We start from the raw sequence: 16,346 nt of genomic DNA, 5'->3' as shown, positions 1-16,346 counted from the left end.
TATTTATTTTCACAATAGTGGACATGTGGGATAGATGATCCTGGAAACATTTGACTCCACATTCACTGTAAGAGCCGCCTTTTTTTTTTTACAGATTTAGTGTAGCTCTGTTCAGCAGCTATTATCGCGCGCGCTCCCTCTGAGATGCAGGGCAGGTGCATATATGCATACTCGAACACATCGAACACCTCTCCCTGCTATTATCTTTGCTATGCCAAGTGCAATCAGCTTGTCTCATTCCTCCCCTGTGAGCTCGCAGGCTGCCGGTGCTGCGCTTCGGTGCAGGAAACAAGCAGAACCCTGTGGCCAGAGCTACGTGATGAAGAAGGCACCTTTGGGCCATTAGTGGTGTACACATTTCCCGTTAATGTGTTTTACTTTTACCTGCTGGGAGTTTAATTAAAAAACAAAGAGCCTCAATTTAAAGGCCATTATTATGCTAATGTAGTAAGCACGGGATGGTGATTAAGCAGCTTTTAGAGCTGACTGGAGCTGGCCTTTGGGAGCAGAAGGATGGCACTTTTTATTTGGCTTCATTACTCTCCATGAATCTATGCTCCAAAGAGAAATGCTGATACTATGAAACAAGGTCAGCCACAGAGGTTGTTTATGCAGACGGCATCATCGCTACTACTTTTTAACACTTTACTGCTCACGCAGGCCGAAAGTTTGTTTCAGGCTCCTTTCATGGTGAAAGAATCAATGATACTTTGTCTGCTTTACACACAAAAATATGGTGCGTTAATGTACAGGCCCCCCCTTATTCGAATCTGCTTTTATCATTAGGCCCCTCTGCAAGCAATCAAACACTCGTATCAGCCAAATTCAGATTATTTTTAGGCTTGTGTGTCTGCCACGTGTAGAGGTCAGCGTAAATGTACATAGCAAAGTAATTTTCACAACGCTGAGACGAAGTTGAAAAGGTTTGCCGTCCTCCCTTTCACATGTAGCTAAACATCTGGGGATCAAATGTTTTCTTCTATGGCCAAGGCTCTTGATACAGTTGCTACAAAACCAATTATCCCTTATTAAGGCGTGTCTTGTGAAAAAAAAAAAACTAAAATAGTGGCTGTTCAACAGTTTGGAAAGTCTCTGCTGTGACGGATTAGTTTGGTGCTTTTCAGACAGCAAACAGGACAGGATTTAATCTGAAAACGTGAAGGAGAAACAAGCTTTTCATTTGATATACAAACTGTTTGTCAAGATAATTCTTTGAGATCCACGAGAAAATAAATATCAGATAAAAACAGGGCTACAGCATGTTACTGTAGCAGTAGCGCATCAAAAACAGATCAGCTCTGTCCTTTTGACTCATGTTTTTTAATGGTGGATTTTTAATTTGGTTGAACCAAGCTAACCATTTCCACAGGTAACTGACTTCTCCTGAGTCTGACCTACAAACCTTTGGTCAGTGTAAAATGTTATTGCTAGTAACTTTTTCCATATCCATGTCATTCACTGTGATGGAAAAGTTAAGCCAGTGGAGCGGCAACTTGCAACAAACTTGCATTCTTTCTTATTGCCAGCAGGGGGCAACTCCACTGTTTTTAAATAGAAGTCTGATTCTATGGAAGTGAGTGAGAAAAGGACTCTACTTATCACTTGATTTATGACCTAAGGAAAGACTTCCTCAATGATTTTATCACCTCAATTGCTAGTTGCATCTGAGTTTGAATACATCACGATGTTTGTTTTTTATATTATGAGCCCCATTAGATTAAAAGACAACGAATATCATGTTTCGCTGGGAGAGTTCACAAAGGCTACTGCTATCTTTTATATATTCTCTGGTTTTATCCTGGTTTGTGCTGTAGTATTTCTGCTAATGTAGTCTGCCTGGACACTGGTTCTACTCACATATTTCGCTTTAAAGTTACAAAAAAAAAAGACTTATTAGCAAGAATGTGAATGAGCATAACCACCAAAAAATTTAAGTGAACTAATCTGCCTTGATAGTAAAAAGTCCTGGAAACATGCTCATCAGCTGTGTCAGGCAGTCTGTGAAATGACTGACTTGAGCTTTAGCCAGTAAGTCATTCGCTCCATCCTGTCCGGAGGGCCCTCTCCTGACCTGCCTCACAGGCCTCATCTCTCACCTCTGCATGATTGGCATGGCCACAGGTTTCCTGCCCAAACACGAGAGCCCATCTTCAAAGTAATAGCTTACAGCTGCTGCCGGGATAATCCTCATCCCCTCTGTCTTTGAAGGGCTGTGGTGACATAATAGCTCTGGCTGTTCTTTCCTAAATTCTTCTGCTGTCTCTCAGAGTGTTGTTCAATAGCAAAAGGGGAGTTAGGTGAGACTATTGCACGTGTTGCTAAATGTAGCATGATTATCAAGCAGCATAAGCAGCTCCATACTCATCCCCTCTGCCCCCCTCCAACCCTCTCTCTTATTCTTCTGGTTTCCTTTTATCCCATCCAGTCCTCCTGATGCTTATCACTGCAGCAGAAGCATTAAATGTAATGTCTGTAGAAGGGCAATCACTGGCAACATGTGGTGAGAGCTTAAGATGTTGTCACACTTTAAGTTGCCCATAATCTTCTCAAAGGGAGTGTGGATAGTTCTCCAAAGCGCTTGCAAAAACAGAAAGGATAGAAGATGAACGGCACAGAGGTCGACGTTTCTCAGCTGCACCTTACTCACTTTAAGTGTTCACTTGTTTCTGGCCTTTGCCCACTTTATAATTGTCCTTTTTGTGTGTGTGTGGAGGGGTTGGGGGGTTGGGTCCTATCTACTGTTGATGATGCTGCATTTTGTGCATTTTCTTGCAAGCCTTACAAGCCTCAGCAGTGTGATAATCTGTCACGGAGAGAGAGCGACAACCTTAGAAGAAAAAAAAAAGAACAGACAAGGGATTACAGGTATGTGGACACAGGATTAAAAAGAGGGATGTAATGATTCCTCCGGGAGTGAGGTATGTGCTGAGATGGCCTCTTCTTTTCATTTATGAGTCCCGTCCCGGGGAGGCCTGGGTAAATATTGACAGTTCTCTTGGCTTGAGATGCGGCCATTGATCCACACGGGATGGTCTCATCACTTGATCTGTGCGCTCAGGTGTGGGAGGAGGAAAGGCGAGAGCCGGGACGCGACTGTCGCGCTGGTGGTCCCCTTTGTGGTGTCTTTTTATACTGATGCTGGTTCACCTCTGCAACACTGGGAGTCAAGTTACCGAAAGCAGCTCAACGTCCAGAAAGTGGATTTTAGGTGGATACAAGCTTTAATGTGATTGGTCACTGGGATCAGCTAGAGGGACAAAGTGGTAATTGATCACTTAAATCAGTTCAGGTCTGATTTTCAGTCGCAGCTACATCTTCTTTGATATCTTTAATATCCCTGTAGATCAGTGCAGGGAGCGGTGTCTCTTTCCTGGTGCAGTTTCCAGTTAAATACCGCCTGTTGATATGTTTTTCTCTCTATATATAAAATAATCATTTACATCTCCCTCTCTGTCTCCTGTTGGCAGCGGCCTGTTCCTCAAACCACTAATCAGGTAATGTTAGGGAGGTTGAATGGCGTGCCTCCCTCTGGTCAACCTTCACTGCTCACACAGTGGTGTTGTTTTAAAGAGCATTCTTTAGCAGCTGAACTTGGAAAGGTATTAAAGTGGGATTAGGCTCCTCCACAATCCACTGCTTGTGTCATTCAGGGAGTTTGTGTTCTCCGCTGCCACCTCCCCACTCCTCCTCTGTTTGATTGTGGCTAGCCGCAGGAGTGGGACTGACTGTGCCTTTCAAAGGAGAGGGGTAGGGTTAAATCCCTAGTCCACTGCTCCCTGCTAATTCTCCTTGTTCCTTAGAGAAGGATTTACTTCTGCTGCCAGCTTCTCAAAGGCCTTCTCTGCCCATCCGAAAAGTCGGCGTTGCCTTCCTGTGGAGGTGTGGTTGCCATAGAAGGGGCGTCATGCATGGCTTTTCCATCTGAACCCCACTGAGAATGGGGACCGGGGACTGAAAACAGGCAGAAAGTCCGGATTAGACCCGAGGACAAAGCAGGACAGGAAGATTCCAGAAGGGACGAATGGGAATTACAGCAGCAAAAATAATGCAAAGTGACAGAGAGGGGAAATAGAAAAATAATGGCTTACAAGATTAGACTCAGCAAAGGAGAAAGAAGAAAGGAAAGAGGGCTGAATGAGAATGTTTTCATCTAGATGAGAAGATTTTAGAGAGCGGTCGTAGGTGAATACGGAGTGCTGGACATATCAAAACCGCGCTAATAAGTCATTTCCTCAACTTTTTGCGCTCTCTCTGAGCCTAAGCTGGCAACCTTTAGCCAAACAGACTTAGAGCTGGGAACTTTGTCTTGACAAACTCATCGCCTCCTTAAGATGAGCCCAGCCTATAACGATCCTTCTAAAACCTAGAAACTGGCCTATTAATGCGCCGTTCGCGGGAATAAGTCAGTGTTTAAAATGTTTTCTAATGTTCTAAATGTTTTTTCTAATTTATTTTTTTATAAGCCAAACTGGGTAGTTTGTTTAGAAAACCGATCCAGGTTGGCAGGTCAGTTAAACAAGATCCATGTTTGTTTGAGAAACATGCCGAAATTTCTTTTTCAGGGGATTATCCTAGAGGTTTTTCCATAGTTCAATAATAATCTTCTTAACTTATTGTAATAAATGAAAGATTAAAGGATTTTATGAACCCAGAGAGTGCCTGGGCTGACATCTCTGTTGTTTTATAAAGAAAAGAAGATGCTCTGTCTAACCGTCCTCAGCTTACGGATCCAGGTTGTAATGCTCATTATGATGAATGATGAAAGGATGGATATCTCGAAACTAGTAAAATAGGCTATTAATTGTTGTGAAGTGATTACGATGATATAAAATGTAGCTCTCCCGATTGCGATCTGATGAGCAGCAGTGAAGCAATTATTTTAGAAAGCTGCAGAGGCAACAACAAAAACCAAACTTGCTACCAGCGTGCACACAGCTGTTCATACAAATGCATTTACATGTGTGAACACACACACACACACGCACACACCATATCACTACTCAATCAGTACCTATAACACCATTACCATAACAAAACCACCCTTTGGTTTCCCCTCTTCTCATATTTACACATTATATTCATCACTATCGCTCAACCCCGTCCCGAACCAGCAGATGATGTCAATTGCTCCTCTCACTACCTCCCTGCCTTGCACAATGAAATAGATGTTCACCACAAATAGATAGGCGGTTGCCAGCTGTCTTCCAGACCAGGGCAAACAAAGAGGCCACTAATAAATCCAGCTTTACGGCTGGACAAGATCAACCACACTCCCTGCCTCCTTGCTCCATTTAATGTGGCTTCTTCTAAACAACGGAGGGCAAATTAAATGCCACTCAGTCACCAATAAAACAATGCAAACATCTTCCTGAAAGCACATAAAAGAAGATGGAAGTGTTGTCTAGGAAATGGTGATAGAGGCAGTGTTGCGCCACAGAGGCACGATATTAGACGGTAAGATGAGATACAGACAGACCCACTAACCAGCAATGAATCATGATATGATATCTGATGCATATAGAGCATTGTGTGGATATGAAAGAAATGCATAAACTGCCAACAAAGGCTTGATTAAGATCATCAGGGTTTAGTAGTTGCTGCACTAGAGCATGATCTAGTCTGTTTTTGGGGGGGGTTTTTTGGTCAGGCTTGTGAGGGGGTTGGGGTCAGTCCCCATGACTGAGCTCAGTTGGAATGATGCAAGGCTGGGCTCAGCCTAAAATTTTAACAGATGACTAGCTGCCAAAGGAGGCACCTCTTTCGCTGCACGGCAAACACTGTAACCCTGGACAATTAGCAGATAGGCAGAGATGTAAGTTGGTAAGACCTGTTGAACATTCAGGTCCCCGAGGAAGAATAGCTTCAACTCTCATCGTGCACGTAATTACTGTCGGGTGAGAGAGGTCCCTGCAATATTTTCAGTTTCCAAATTTAAATTATGTTTGTTGAGATAACTTGAAGTGGCACGTAAATGCTTTCAAATAAATCTTAAGATATAAGGAAGGGTGGAGGGAAACCAACGCTTAGAAATTACATTCAAATTAAAGATGATTACAATGCAGAAAAATCTAATTAACACCGAATGCAAAAGTTAAGAAGTAGAACTTTACAATTGGCAATTAAGGTAGGCAGATATATAAAGCAGTGTCTATTTCTTTTTTATGTTGGTGTTGCCGAGGATGGATTACATTTTGTGTTTCATTGTCCTTTGCGCAGTGATTAGACAAACTATTCGTTTGATAAGATCCAATTGAAGAAGCCTGATTTGTTATGCTTGGTTTCGAGCCTTTGTTTTGGTGAGATTTATAGAAGTTCCCTGGCAGTTGAAATAACTACATCCAAAACACCAAAACGGGCTAGATGGGACTATGTTTATGGAAGTGTGAATAATAATTTTTGTTAAAGAGCCTTCCAGGCTATTGTTAAATATTTTGTAAGGCCAAATGAGCTGGACACTACACAGGTCCAAGATACTGAAACAGTCATAATCAAACCAGATGTAAGTATACAGTGGTGTGAAATAGTGTTTGCCCCCTTACTGATTTCCTAGTGTTTTGCATATTTGTCACACTTTAGATGTTTCCGGTCATCCAACAAATTTTAATATTAGACAAAGGTAACCAAAACACACCAGCAAGTCCACCTCTGAATGGCTTAAAAAAACTTTGGAGTGACCTAAGCCCTAACCTGAATCCGATTGAGATGCTGTGGCATGACCTTAAAAAGCCGGTTAATGCTCAGAAACCCTTCAATGTGTCTGAATTACAACAATTCTGCAAAGAAGAGTGGGCCAAAATTCCTTCACAACGCTGTAAATGATGCTTGACTGCATCCAGTTATTAGGCTTATGGGGCAATCACTTTTTAACACAGGGCCGCGTAGCTTTGGATTTTCTTTCCCCCTTAACAATAAATACCTCCCTTTAGAAACTGCATGTTTTTTTACTTGTGTTATTTTTATCTTTTTCACAAGTGCTGCTTTGAACAGCAAAATTCGGTTTGGGTGTTCTGTTTAAATCACCACACTTCCTATCATATTCTCTGTAATTTCTTTATAGGTTGTTTGCAACCAAGTGCAGCGGCTGCATGGAGAAAATCGCCCCCACAGAGTTTGTGATGCGTGCTCTGGAGTGCGTCTACCACCTGAACTGCTTTTGCTGCTGCGTGTGCGACCGCCAGCTGAGGAAGGGCGACGAGTTTGTTCTGAAGGAGGGTCAGCTGCTTTGCAAGATTGACTACGAGAGGGAGAAAGACTTACTCAGCTCGGTCAGCCCGGATGACTCAGACTCAGGTGAGCCTTCTGCACCCTCTCACACAAGAGTGAGAACGACACTGTGGTGCGATCGTCAAATGGCACCAGGGTGTTGTATTCTGTATGCTCTGTCCCATCACAGCTGTGGCCACCTTAGACGTCCTCCACGAGGAACCTGGTTCTGAATCTTACTGGATTTAGTTTTAGTTTGGTTAATAGCAAAGGAATAAAGCAGTTCTAGATAGTAGATGTATTGACATCTGACATCTGAGGTCTTGCTTACAGCCCAGGCCGTAAAAAGTCTAGCGTGGCTCCATCTGCAGCTTTTCAGTGGCTGATTTTGTAGCATTCATTCGAGCAGGGAGCGTAAGTTTATGATACAGTAGGAAGTGGAAACAGGACAAAGCCAAGCCACCCTGTATTAATGGTGCTCCATGCGTGGGCAGGATCTGGTGCTGGAAAGAATTAAATCACTGTATCACGGTGAGTGACAGAGGGATTTGAGGCCTTTCTGCAGAAAGCCTGCACCTCCACTCTTATCAGCTCTAGTGTTCCTCTCCTATAGCCTCCATACACATTGAGGCATCTTGCCAAGCCTCGCTGTTCACTACCATCTGGCTCGCATTTAAACATGCACAAAAGCAGGGAATTTGTCAAATACATCTGTGCCTGTGTCAACTTTTGTCAACTTGTGGGAATATTTGCTCCACGTCTTCCTCGTTTGCTTGTATCCCAGTGTATCGCACAGGCATGTCTTTTGTGCATGTCTCAGAATTTAAAGATGGAGAAAATGTTGACATGAATAGAGGTTAACCTCGGCATGTGGCAGATGAAATGTAGGTTTTCAGTGGTTACATATCAGAACCAGATGACAGGAGACAATAAGCCATCATGCATGCGCATGCGCCCTGAAGACCCCAGAGTCATTGGGGTTTGTTAACAGCAATTGTAGTTTTGATTTGTAAACACTTGCTTTTAGCCTCATATAAAAAAATATATCAAATGTAATAACTGAATAATAATTATATTGTCATTTGTTTTTTGTTTTTTCATCATCTACTAGCAATCAGTTAAAGGATGTGACCAGCCCAAACCAGTTTATGTATAAAGCATTATGTGGTGTTACATTATATAATATTGCATCATGTGCAGATATTTAGCCTATTACAACTTGCAATTCAGTAAATTAGCTTAGATTCTCAAACTACTGTCTTATTTGAGTTGGTCTGATACTCTGTTCAAACCATGCTTGCTGGCTTCACAGTTTAGCTTAGCTTGATGGAAATGCTTTCTTTACTCAGTGGGCCTGCCTCTTTTTAAATAGTATTTAGTATAATTAACACATAGGTTGTGCAAGCAGATTAGCAGGTCAATTATTTTTAGTTATTAAACAAAATCAGGTCTCGGGAAACGGAAAATTCTATGAAACATTAATTATTTATATTTTGCTCAATTTTAATTACTCTAAATCCAGATAGAGCTAATGGTGTAAATAAATTAGTGATGAAATTGTTGCTATTCTTTAAAGAATTAGACAGAAAAATACAAATTCAAGTTCTGTGAAATATAGTCCTTCTTTTTGTTCCATTATGTTTACAGTTGTTCATGTTGCGTTTTATTTAACGCCGTGTTATATTATTATATAGTCTGTGACACCATGAATGCAGTGGGTTGCTGCATCAGAAAGATAGGTGACTTCACTGGAACAAGTAAAAACTGTGAAGCAAAATGGACATTATCTCGCCTAAACAATATCAGTGGGTGCTTGTCATAATATTCCCTGATAACAGTGAAAAGTGAATATGGTGGGGCTTCCCAACAGACAGCTCTGTCCCAATTTAACGTCTGAACACACACATATATATATAAATGACAGCAATTTTACTGACCCAGATTTTAATATCCTGCCCTTGACAGTTAAAGTTTAGCAAAGTGTATAAATTCCGTCATTATTTTAAGGTTAAGTTTGAATCGAGACTATCTTACATATTGTGTTGCAGGAGATGCATTTCCCATATGTACTCATTGCCTGTTTCATGTTGCACTTGATGTAGTACTCTTATCAGAGATTGATTTTGTGTAAATCAGAGAAAGCTGAGAGTAATAATTTACTAGTGACATTGTGTCCAGTTCAGTGACAAATGTGCATATTTCACTGTGCTTTCCATAGATGTCTGTAGGTCTAATCATACATGAGGCCTTTTCCTTTTGTAATAAATTGATAATGTATCAAAAACACATGTGTCTCCTTTGATTAGGCACTTGTGGTGTGTGAATCTTTTGAAATAGGGAAGAATGAAAATATATTTATCAGCAGACTGTCATAGACAAAAAAAATAAGGGTGTAGCCAGTTCAAGCTTGTGCTCATGATACAGAGAACTGATTCTCTTTACAGAGAAAAGTGACGATGAGGAGTTGGACATCAAGCCAGAGAAAGGCATAGGAAGCCAGGGGAAGGGGGATGACAGCAAGGATCCAAGGAGGCCCAAAAGACCACGAACCATTCTGACCACTCAACAGAGACGGGCCTTTAAGGCTTCTTTTGAGGTCTCTTCAAAGCCCTGCAGAAAGGTAAGACAAAGCTTTAATAACCAGCTGCAACTGAGTAAAGAAAATCTGAGATTTATGTTTTTTTAATTCCCTGGTAAGGGTTTAGATAGAAGTTGAGATGCGAACCACGAGCCCTACAGTAGTTTGACAAATAAAATTCTCAAATTAAAAAAATCTCCCCCACCTCAAAGCTGAGCTTTGAAGTGGCAAGCAGCATTCTGTTCTGTGTTAACTGAGGCAGTCTGGTGTAACGCACTCCGTCTGCACCAAATGTCACACTGAGATAGGAGAACTCCCTCCATAGCCCGGGCCCTAAAACAGGCGCTGCACTCGGTCCGAACTTTGAAGCGGCAATAACCAGTAGGTCCAAAAAGACCACTGCATTCAGTCAGCGTTGACTTAAAAGCAAATCAAAGAGGCAGTGCGGCTGTTAGGAACTGTGGCAGTTATGTTAAGGCGGAACGGGATTTCAGAGGGCTGTGAAGCGTTTCGGTTTTTTGTGTGATGCTCACAGTATTTTGTTTGGATTTTCAGGTGAGGGAGACTCTGGCTGCAGAGACAGGACTCAGTGTTCGGGTGGTCCAGGTGTGGTTTCAGAACCAGAGAGCTAAGGTGAGAGCAAATACCACAAAACAAATTGCATTTTGTGTCCTTACCCTACCCACTCCCAAAAAAAGCAGCTTCGGTCCATTTTAGAGTTCAGCTAGTAAATCACCACAACTATGTGTGTTAAACTTATCACTGCATTCCTTTTGCAAATGCAAAAGAGCAAGGAGCTGCAAATCTAGCTCACTCTTGCATTAAATGTCTACGCCCTCCTCTTTTCTGATGATTATCTTGTGAAAACCTTTGATATTTGACAATGAAGTGCGCTCAGATACAGATTTTACGCAGTTCATTCAAGGGTGAAGAGCGAGGAGCATCCTTTTTAAATTAAAGAGAGCATGTTAGTTTTGGGAGTTCCTCACAACTTTGACTCCTTCGTTTCAGATGAAGAAGTTGGCAAGAAGACAGCAGCAACAACAAGAACAACAGAATTCTCAAAGACTTGGCCAAGGTACGATGCTCCACATACCCTGCAAACACAATGGAGGCCCATTGTCTCCGGCAGCCCCAAGCTTAAAGTGATATTTGTACATATCTCCAAGTAGGTCAAGAGTGTTTATATCGCGGCAATAGTTTGTTGTTGATGTTGACATCGGAATAGGGAGAAGGTGTACCAATTGCTTAATCTCAAAACAGGAACTTTTCTTCTCTCGCTTACGCTGCGCTCTAATCAAAGCTGTATTTGCTAGTGATGCTGAATTACAAATTACAAATATGTCACTGTGTAAACAAGGGCATTTCACATGAAGGGTAAAATGGAAATTCAGTTTGGAAGCCAAATGAAATGAATCATCATCATTTCACCTAACCACTATAAAGGAAAGTGAATGGGGATGGGCTCCAGTGATGAAGCCACAAGAACTTTGTGTCCCACATTCAGTTAGCCAAGAGCATTGTTTGTAGAGGGAAATGGGAGAGAAGCCACAGCGAGGACTACCGTATGTTTCCATAAAAACAACAAGGGCGAGCAATCCACATATTTGGGGTACAAATAGGAATCTATCAGGAAGTACCTACTCTGTGGTTTTCTCTTGGTCAGCGTCACCGGCTCTCTGTGGACCCGGTTTGCATAGTGGCATTTAATATTTTGCAGACTCATCTGAAGTCTTCTTGTTGGCTGTATTAACTTTCCCCCTTTGCTTTCATTGCCTTGCAGAGGTGATGTCTAATCGAATGGAAGGGATGATGAACTCCTTCACACCGCTGGCTCCGCCGCAGCAGCAGCTGGTCGCCATGGATCAGAATGGTTACAGCACAGACCCGTTCCAACAGGGGCTCACCCCCCCACAGATGCCCGGGGACCATATGAACCCATATGGTGAGCATCTACCCCACCCCCCACCCTCCTTTACACACACACACACACACACACACACACTACTACTACATCCCCCAAAAACCCCACTGCTGCTTACAAAGCGCACACATGCCTGTCCCTTGATCAACCTCAAAGCTCCCCAGTGTGGGACATGTGCTCAGGCCACAGCCCCCTGATTTAAGTTGCTCACAGAGAAGAACGAGCAGCTTCTCCTCCCACATGAGATAACACAAGTGTTCTCATAAGCCGTTGGGTTTTGAAGTGTAATTTCAAATCTGTTTAATATGGTTTTAACTCCTTGCCCCCAGCCCCGTTACTGATGATGTTTCCGAATGTTGGTAAAAACATGTGGTCTGTGTGGGCAGCTTAAGATAAAATGCACTGCAAATAATGATTGAAGACCGTGTGAGCTAATGAATCAGAATTGGAAAACAACAAGTCTCAGATTTCTGTTTGATAAAGGAAGGAATTAGAGCGCAAACAAAGGCGGGAGGGGGGAAAAGAAAAAAGAAAAAATCAGTCAATCAAGTGTTAGTCCACAGGATGTAACTGGAATAACACATTTTCGAGCGATGTCCTCAACATGTCCCAGAGGGACCATTTCCTGAAGTTCATAACTTCCTTATAATTTGCCTCCATTTAGTTCTCTTCGGTAGTAAGAACCAAATCCCCAGTCTCATCACTCTCCTTTGGTTTGGGGAAAAGAACAATATTGGCAAGGCATTAAAAGATATGTCTCAAAACACTGTCCCCATTTTGTGCAACACTATCATTAAGATCCAGAGTGTAATAAAGTTAACTATTCCCTCCAGAGAAATAACATGTTGAGGTTTTATGAAAGGCGTAAACAGTTGCTATTAACCAGATCTTTTAGGAGGATGCCCCTTGTTTACATGCTCCCTCACAGACCGCAATTGTCCCAGTGAGCGCAGCAAAAAGTGAGCTTTGATGATATCTAACAAAACAGTTCTCACATTTGTGATGACACATAACAGCAGTTTCTCAAAGGGACTATTAGTAATTATAATTTCCCAACGCGTCTATAAATCTCAAATACAAGATTACACCGATTTCGCAGCCAGAGTAGGGTGTTGTGCTCTTTGAATGACGCCTCTGCCTCTGAATCCTGACGGCTTTTTCCGTATCCGCTCTCTGCAGGTAATGATTCTGCATTCCATGACATAGACAGTGACACGTCTTTAACCAGCCTCAGTGACTGCTTCATGGCATCGTCAGAAGTCAACTCCTTGCAGGCCCGCGTGGGGAACCCCATCGACCGCCTCTACTCCATGCAGAACTCTTATTTTGCGTCATGAAAACAGAAGAGGAAGCTAACATTAGCGCAGAATAAACTGCCCATCTCAAGCTGAAGAGCGATGGATGGCCAGGACCTACGCTAACATGGACATGACAGAAGAAACACCTCCTTGCAGTAGCTCCTGGTTATGTGTGGAAGCTTACTGAAAAGATAGTAAAACCACTTATTGTAGGACAGTGACGATTCCTGGGGGAAAGACTTAAATATTGTTAGAGATTATTTGGTAGGATTGCTTATTTGTCACAGGAGATATTACTCTTTTCTTTGTTCACTTAAAGGAAATAAGTAGATATTGAAGCCACTGATTACACACTCTCAAACCAAATAACACAAAGAATTTATACAGTGCATGATCAATTGTAAACAAAAAGTTTTTGTAAGCTCCCCCCTCCCTCCCTTCCTCCCCCAGTTAAGATGTGGTGTTTGGACTGTTTCTTCTTTCACACTACATGGGATTCCATGTTCACCGTTAGCATTTTGATCACTTTCCATAGGTTTAGATATTGTGTTAATAGTAAATAGGTGCAGCATGTCTGCAAGAGTGACTGTACATTTGTGTATGTATGAGAGAAAGAACTGTTTAGCTGAGACAAAAGTGGAGAATTTGGTGGACAAGTAGGATCAGTGAAGTGTAAATACTTTCCCCAGGCAAATTGGATGTGCATGTTAAAAATGGAAAGCATTCTATTTATTTAACTATAACAGGCTCTTGAAGGTACATATTAAAACTGAAAAGCTTTATTTAAAAAGGAGAGCATTTTTGTTGAGGAATTAGTGAGTTCATGAGTATCACAGCTCATCTGTATACCTTTTTAATATGAAGATTAACCCTCTTGTTTTTGTTTTATTCAGCCAAGCTGTAAATGGGCAAAGTTGCTATTTATTTCATACAGACCATAAACCTTTTGTTGTCATTGTCCTATGTGCATTATCAAAATGTTAAAGTTGCTAATTGACCAAAGTCGACTGGTTTGATGAATAAACAATGTCTTTCTCCTGATAACGTTAAATAAATACCATCAGTGACAAGTCATCAAGTATTACCAACTTTTAGGGCTCAAAAATTAAGCCAGTGTGGGAGTGCCAAAAACTGCAGTTGCTCAAATGACAACTTGAGGCTAATTCCAAAAGAAAGTCAGTCCTTTTGATGTTGATGCAGACATGTGATTAACCCTCTGATGTTAACTTGTCTATCATTTTGGACATGTGACAGTCATGGTATGAATAAGGCCCCAATCACACCGGCCTAGAGAACTGTCTGTGACCATCTAGTAATCTTTAGTTGTGAGGGGAAAATTAGTATTGCCTGACTGGTTATGGGTAGTTGCTGGAGGTTGATGGCAGTCGCTGGCAAATGATTGTTAAAGCCCCAGTCACGCAGGCCAACAGGCCTGTCAGTGACCCCCTTTCAAACAATGGTCGCTAGGGAAAAATGTGTATTCCCCAACTGGTTGGCAAGCATACTAGCATACTGCTGCAATCGTGGTTTGAATGGAAGTGGCAGAATTGTCTACACACACTGGCCAGCTAGTCCCTGAGCTGCAGTTAAACTGTGAAAAGTTTTTCATGTTTGTCTACAAACACTTGTAAACTACTAGCTGAGCTGTAGTAAAACCTGAAAAAGTGCAACACAAACCAGAAATGGAGACCATCTGTCTTCAAAGTAAAAATTGAAACATGCTGGCTGCAGCACTGAGGCTCAACTTTTACTTTGAAGACAAACCTTCTTTCATTTCTGGTTTGTGTTACAGTTTTTCAAGTTTTTATATTGCTCAGTTAGTAGTTAACAAGTGTTTGTAGACACACAAAAAAACTATAGGCAACTGTGGAAATAACAACCAAAGCTATCTCCAGGACCCTCTTTGGAACTTACTCAGCAACAGCCTTTAGGAGCCCCTGCCATCTAGTCAGGGTAAAACACGTTTCCCTAGCAACCATGGTTGTGTTGTGGATGTGTAATACAACTGACAACTCTTGATCAATGTGTGTAGGATGTCACTCGAGAAACTTTAATAGACTGTGAATCATGATCTTAACTTGGTCAGGCATCAAACACGTAGATCTAGAGACCAGTAAGTGAACCTCTAGAAATCTCCAATCACTAGGGAAAAATTTGGTATATTGCCCAATTCATTGGCTGCTGCTAGTTGAAATTGGTCCCAACAAAGGTGCTGCACCAAAGCCCTTTTTGTGATTGTTTTAGTCACTAGCATTTTGCTGGGGTCACCTGTAGTTTCCATGGAGGACGTCAGCTTGTCTACAAATATCCACCATTTATTCTCCAACCTGTTCAGAAAAGTGAAGAAGTGCAATGCAAACTGGAAACAGAGACTGTTCACCTTCAGAGTAAAGGTTGGCCCTCACTGCTGCAACTAACACATTTCAAAGGCCCAATTTTGACTTTGAAGATGAACAGTCTCCATTTATGGTTTCCATCATACTTTACCCAGTTATACTAGAATTTGGTAAATACTTTGCCAGTGTTTGCAGACAAATTGCTGTCTTCCTTACAAAGTGCTAGTGACCAAAGCAAGAAGGTACCTCTCACAAATTGCACAGACTTTTCCCTAGCCATTAGTGGGGGTTACTGACTAGTCCTGCATGAATAAGGCCTTAGCAAGGTGAATCCATGACTGTATGGGTGCATCATGCAGACACAGATATCTCCAAGTTGGTGCAAACATAACATAGAAATACCCCCCCCCCCCCAAAAAAAAATAAATAAATAAATAAATAAATAAATAATAATAATAATACCACAATGGAGCAAGTATGGAGAGTTAGTGAAGTATCTGTATATTATATGTTTGTTACTTTCACTAATGTGCAGGTATCTGTGTCTCCCGAGAAAAACATCTAGCTGACCAAGCTAGCTAGCCTTAGCTTATAACTCTGTGCTACATATCCTTAGTTTTTCAGTTCTGTTAGAACAGTACTCTATATTAACACTATTCTCAGCACGTGTGAGCTACTTCAGTTAATGGCCTTTATGCACACTTCATTAAATTCATCTTTAATTTTTAGCAGCATTATCAATGGTTCTCGAAAAATAAAAAACATTATTGGTCCCAAAAAGTTAAATCCCAATAAAACTGGTGGTCACTTGACTTTTCTTTTAGCACCAATACTTAATTTAAATGCTTCTGTATTTAGTAAACATTATAATGTACTAAAATTGTGAAAACAGTAAAGATAACTACTTTACATTAGCGTGTTAGAGTTTTTTGTGAACATTTTATAACACTGGCATTAGTTAGAACTTATGTAAGTCTTTTACAACTCATTGACTACATTTACAACTC

At 41.5% G+C, this 16,346-nt stretch overlaps 1 protein-coding gene across 1 annotated transcript in view; it reads left to right on the top strand.

The window, feature by feature from the left end:
* lmx1bb (LIM homeobox transcription factor 1, beta b) overlaps positions 1-14,643 on the top strand; it is a 51,461-nt gene extending 36,818 nt beyond the window's left edge. Inside the window, exons 5-10 of the mRNA XM_006803115.3 lie at positions 7,058-7,290; positions 9,648-9,823; positions 10,337-10,414; positions 10,793-10,859; positions 11,565-11,726; positions 12,885-14,643. Of these exons, the coding sequence (XP_006803178.1) occupies positions 7,058-7,290; positions 9,648-9,823; positions 10,337-10,414; positions 10,793-10,859; positions 11,565-11,726; positions 12,885-13,042 (874 nt within the window). The 3' untranslated portion in view covers positions 13,043-14,643. The remainder of the gene's footprint in view (positions 1-7,057; positions 7,291-9,647; positions 9,824-10,336; positions 10,415-10,792; positions 10,860-11,564; positions 11,727-12,884) is intronic.
* The last annotated feature ends 1,703 nt before the right edge of the window (positions 14,644-16,346 follow it).

Source organism: Neolamprologus brichardi, chromosome 12, assembly GCF_056152115.1.
Source record: "Neolamprologus brichardi isolate AB-2024 chromosome 12, ASM5615211v1, whole genome shotgun sequence".
Classification (NCBI taxonomy): domain Eukaryota; kingdom Metazoa; phylum Chordata; class Actinopteri; order Cichliformes; family Cichlidae; genus Neolamprologus; species Neolamprologus brichardi.
Note: the sequence above shows the minus strand (reverse complement) of the source record. Positions and strands in the feature narration are given on the sequence as shown.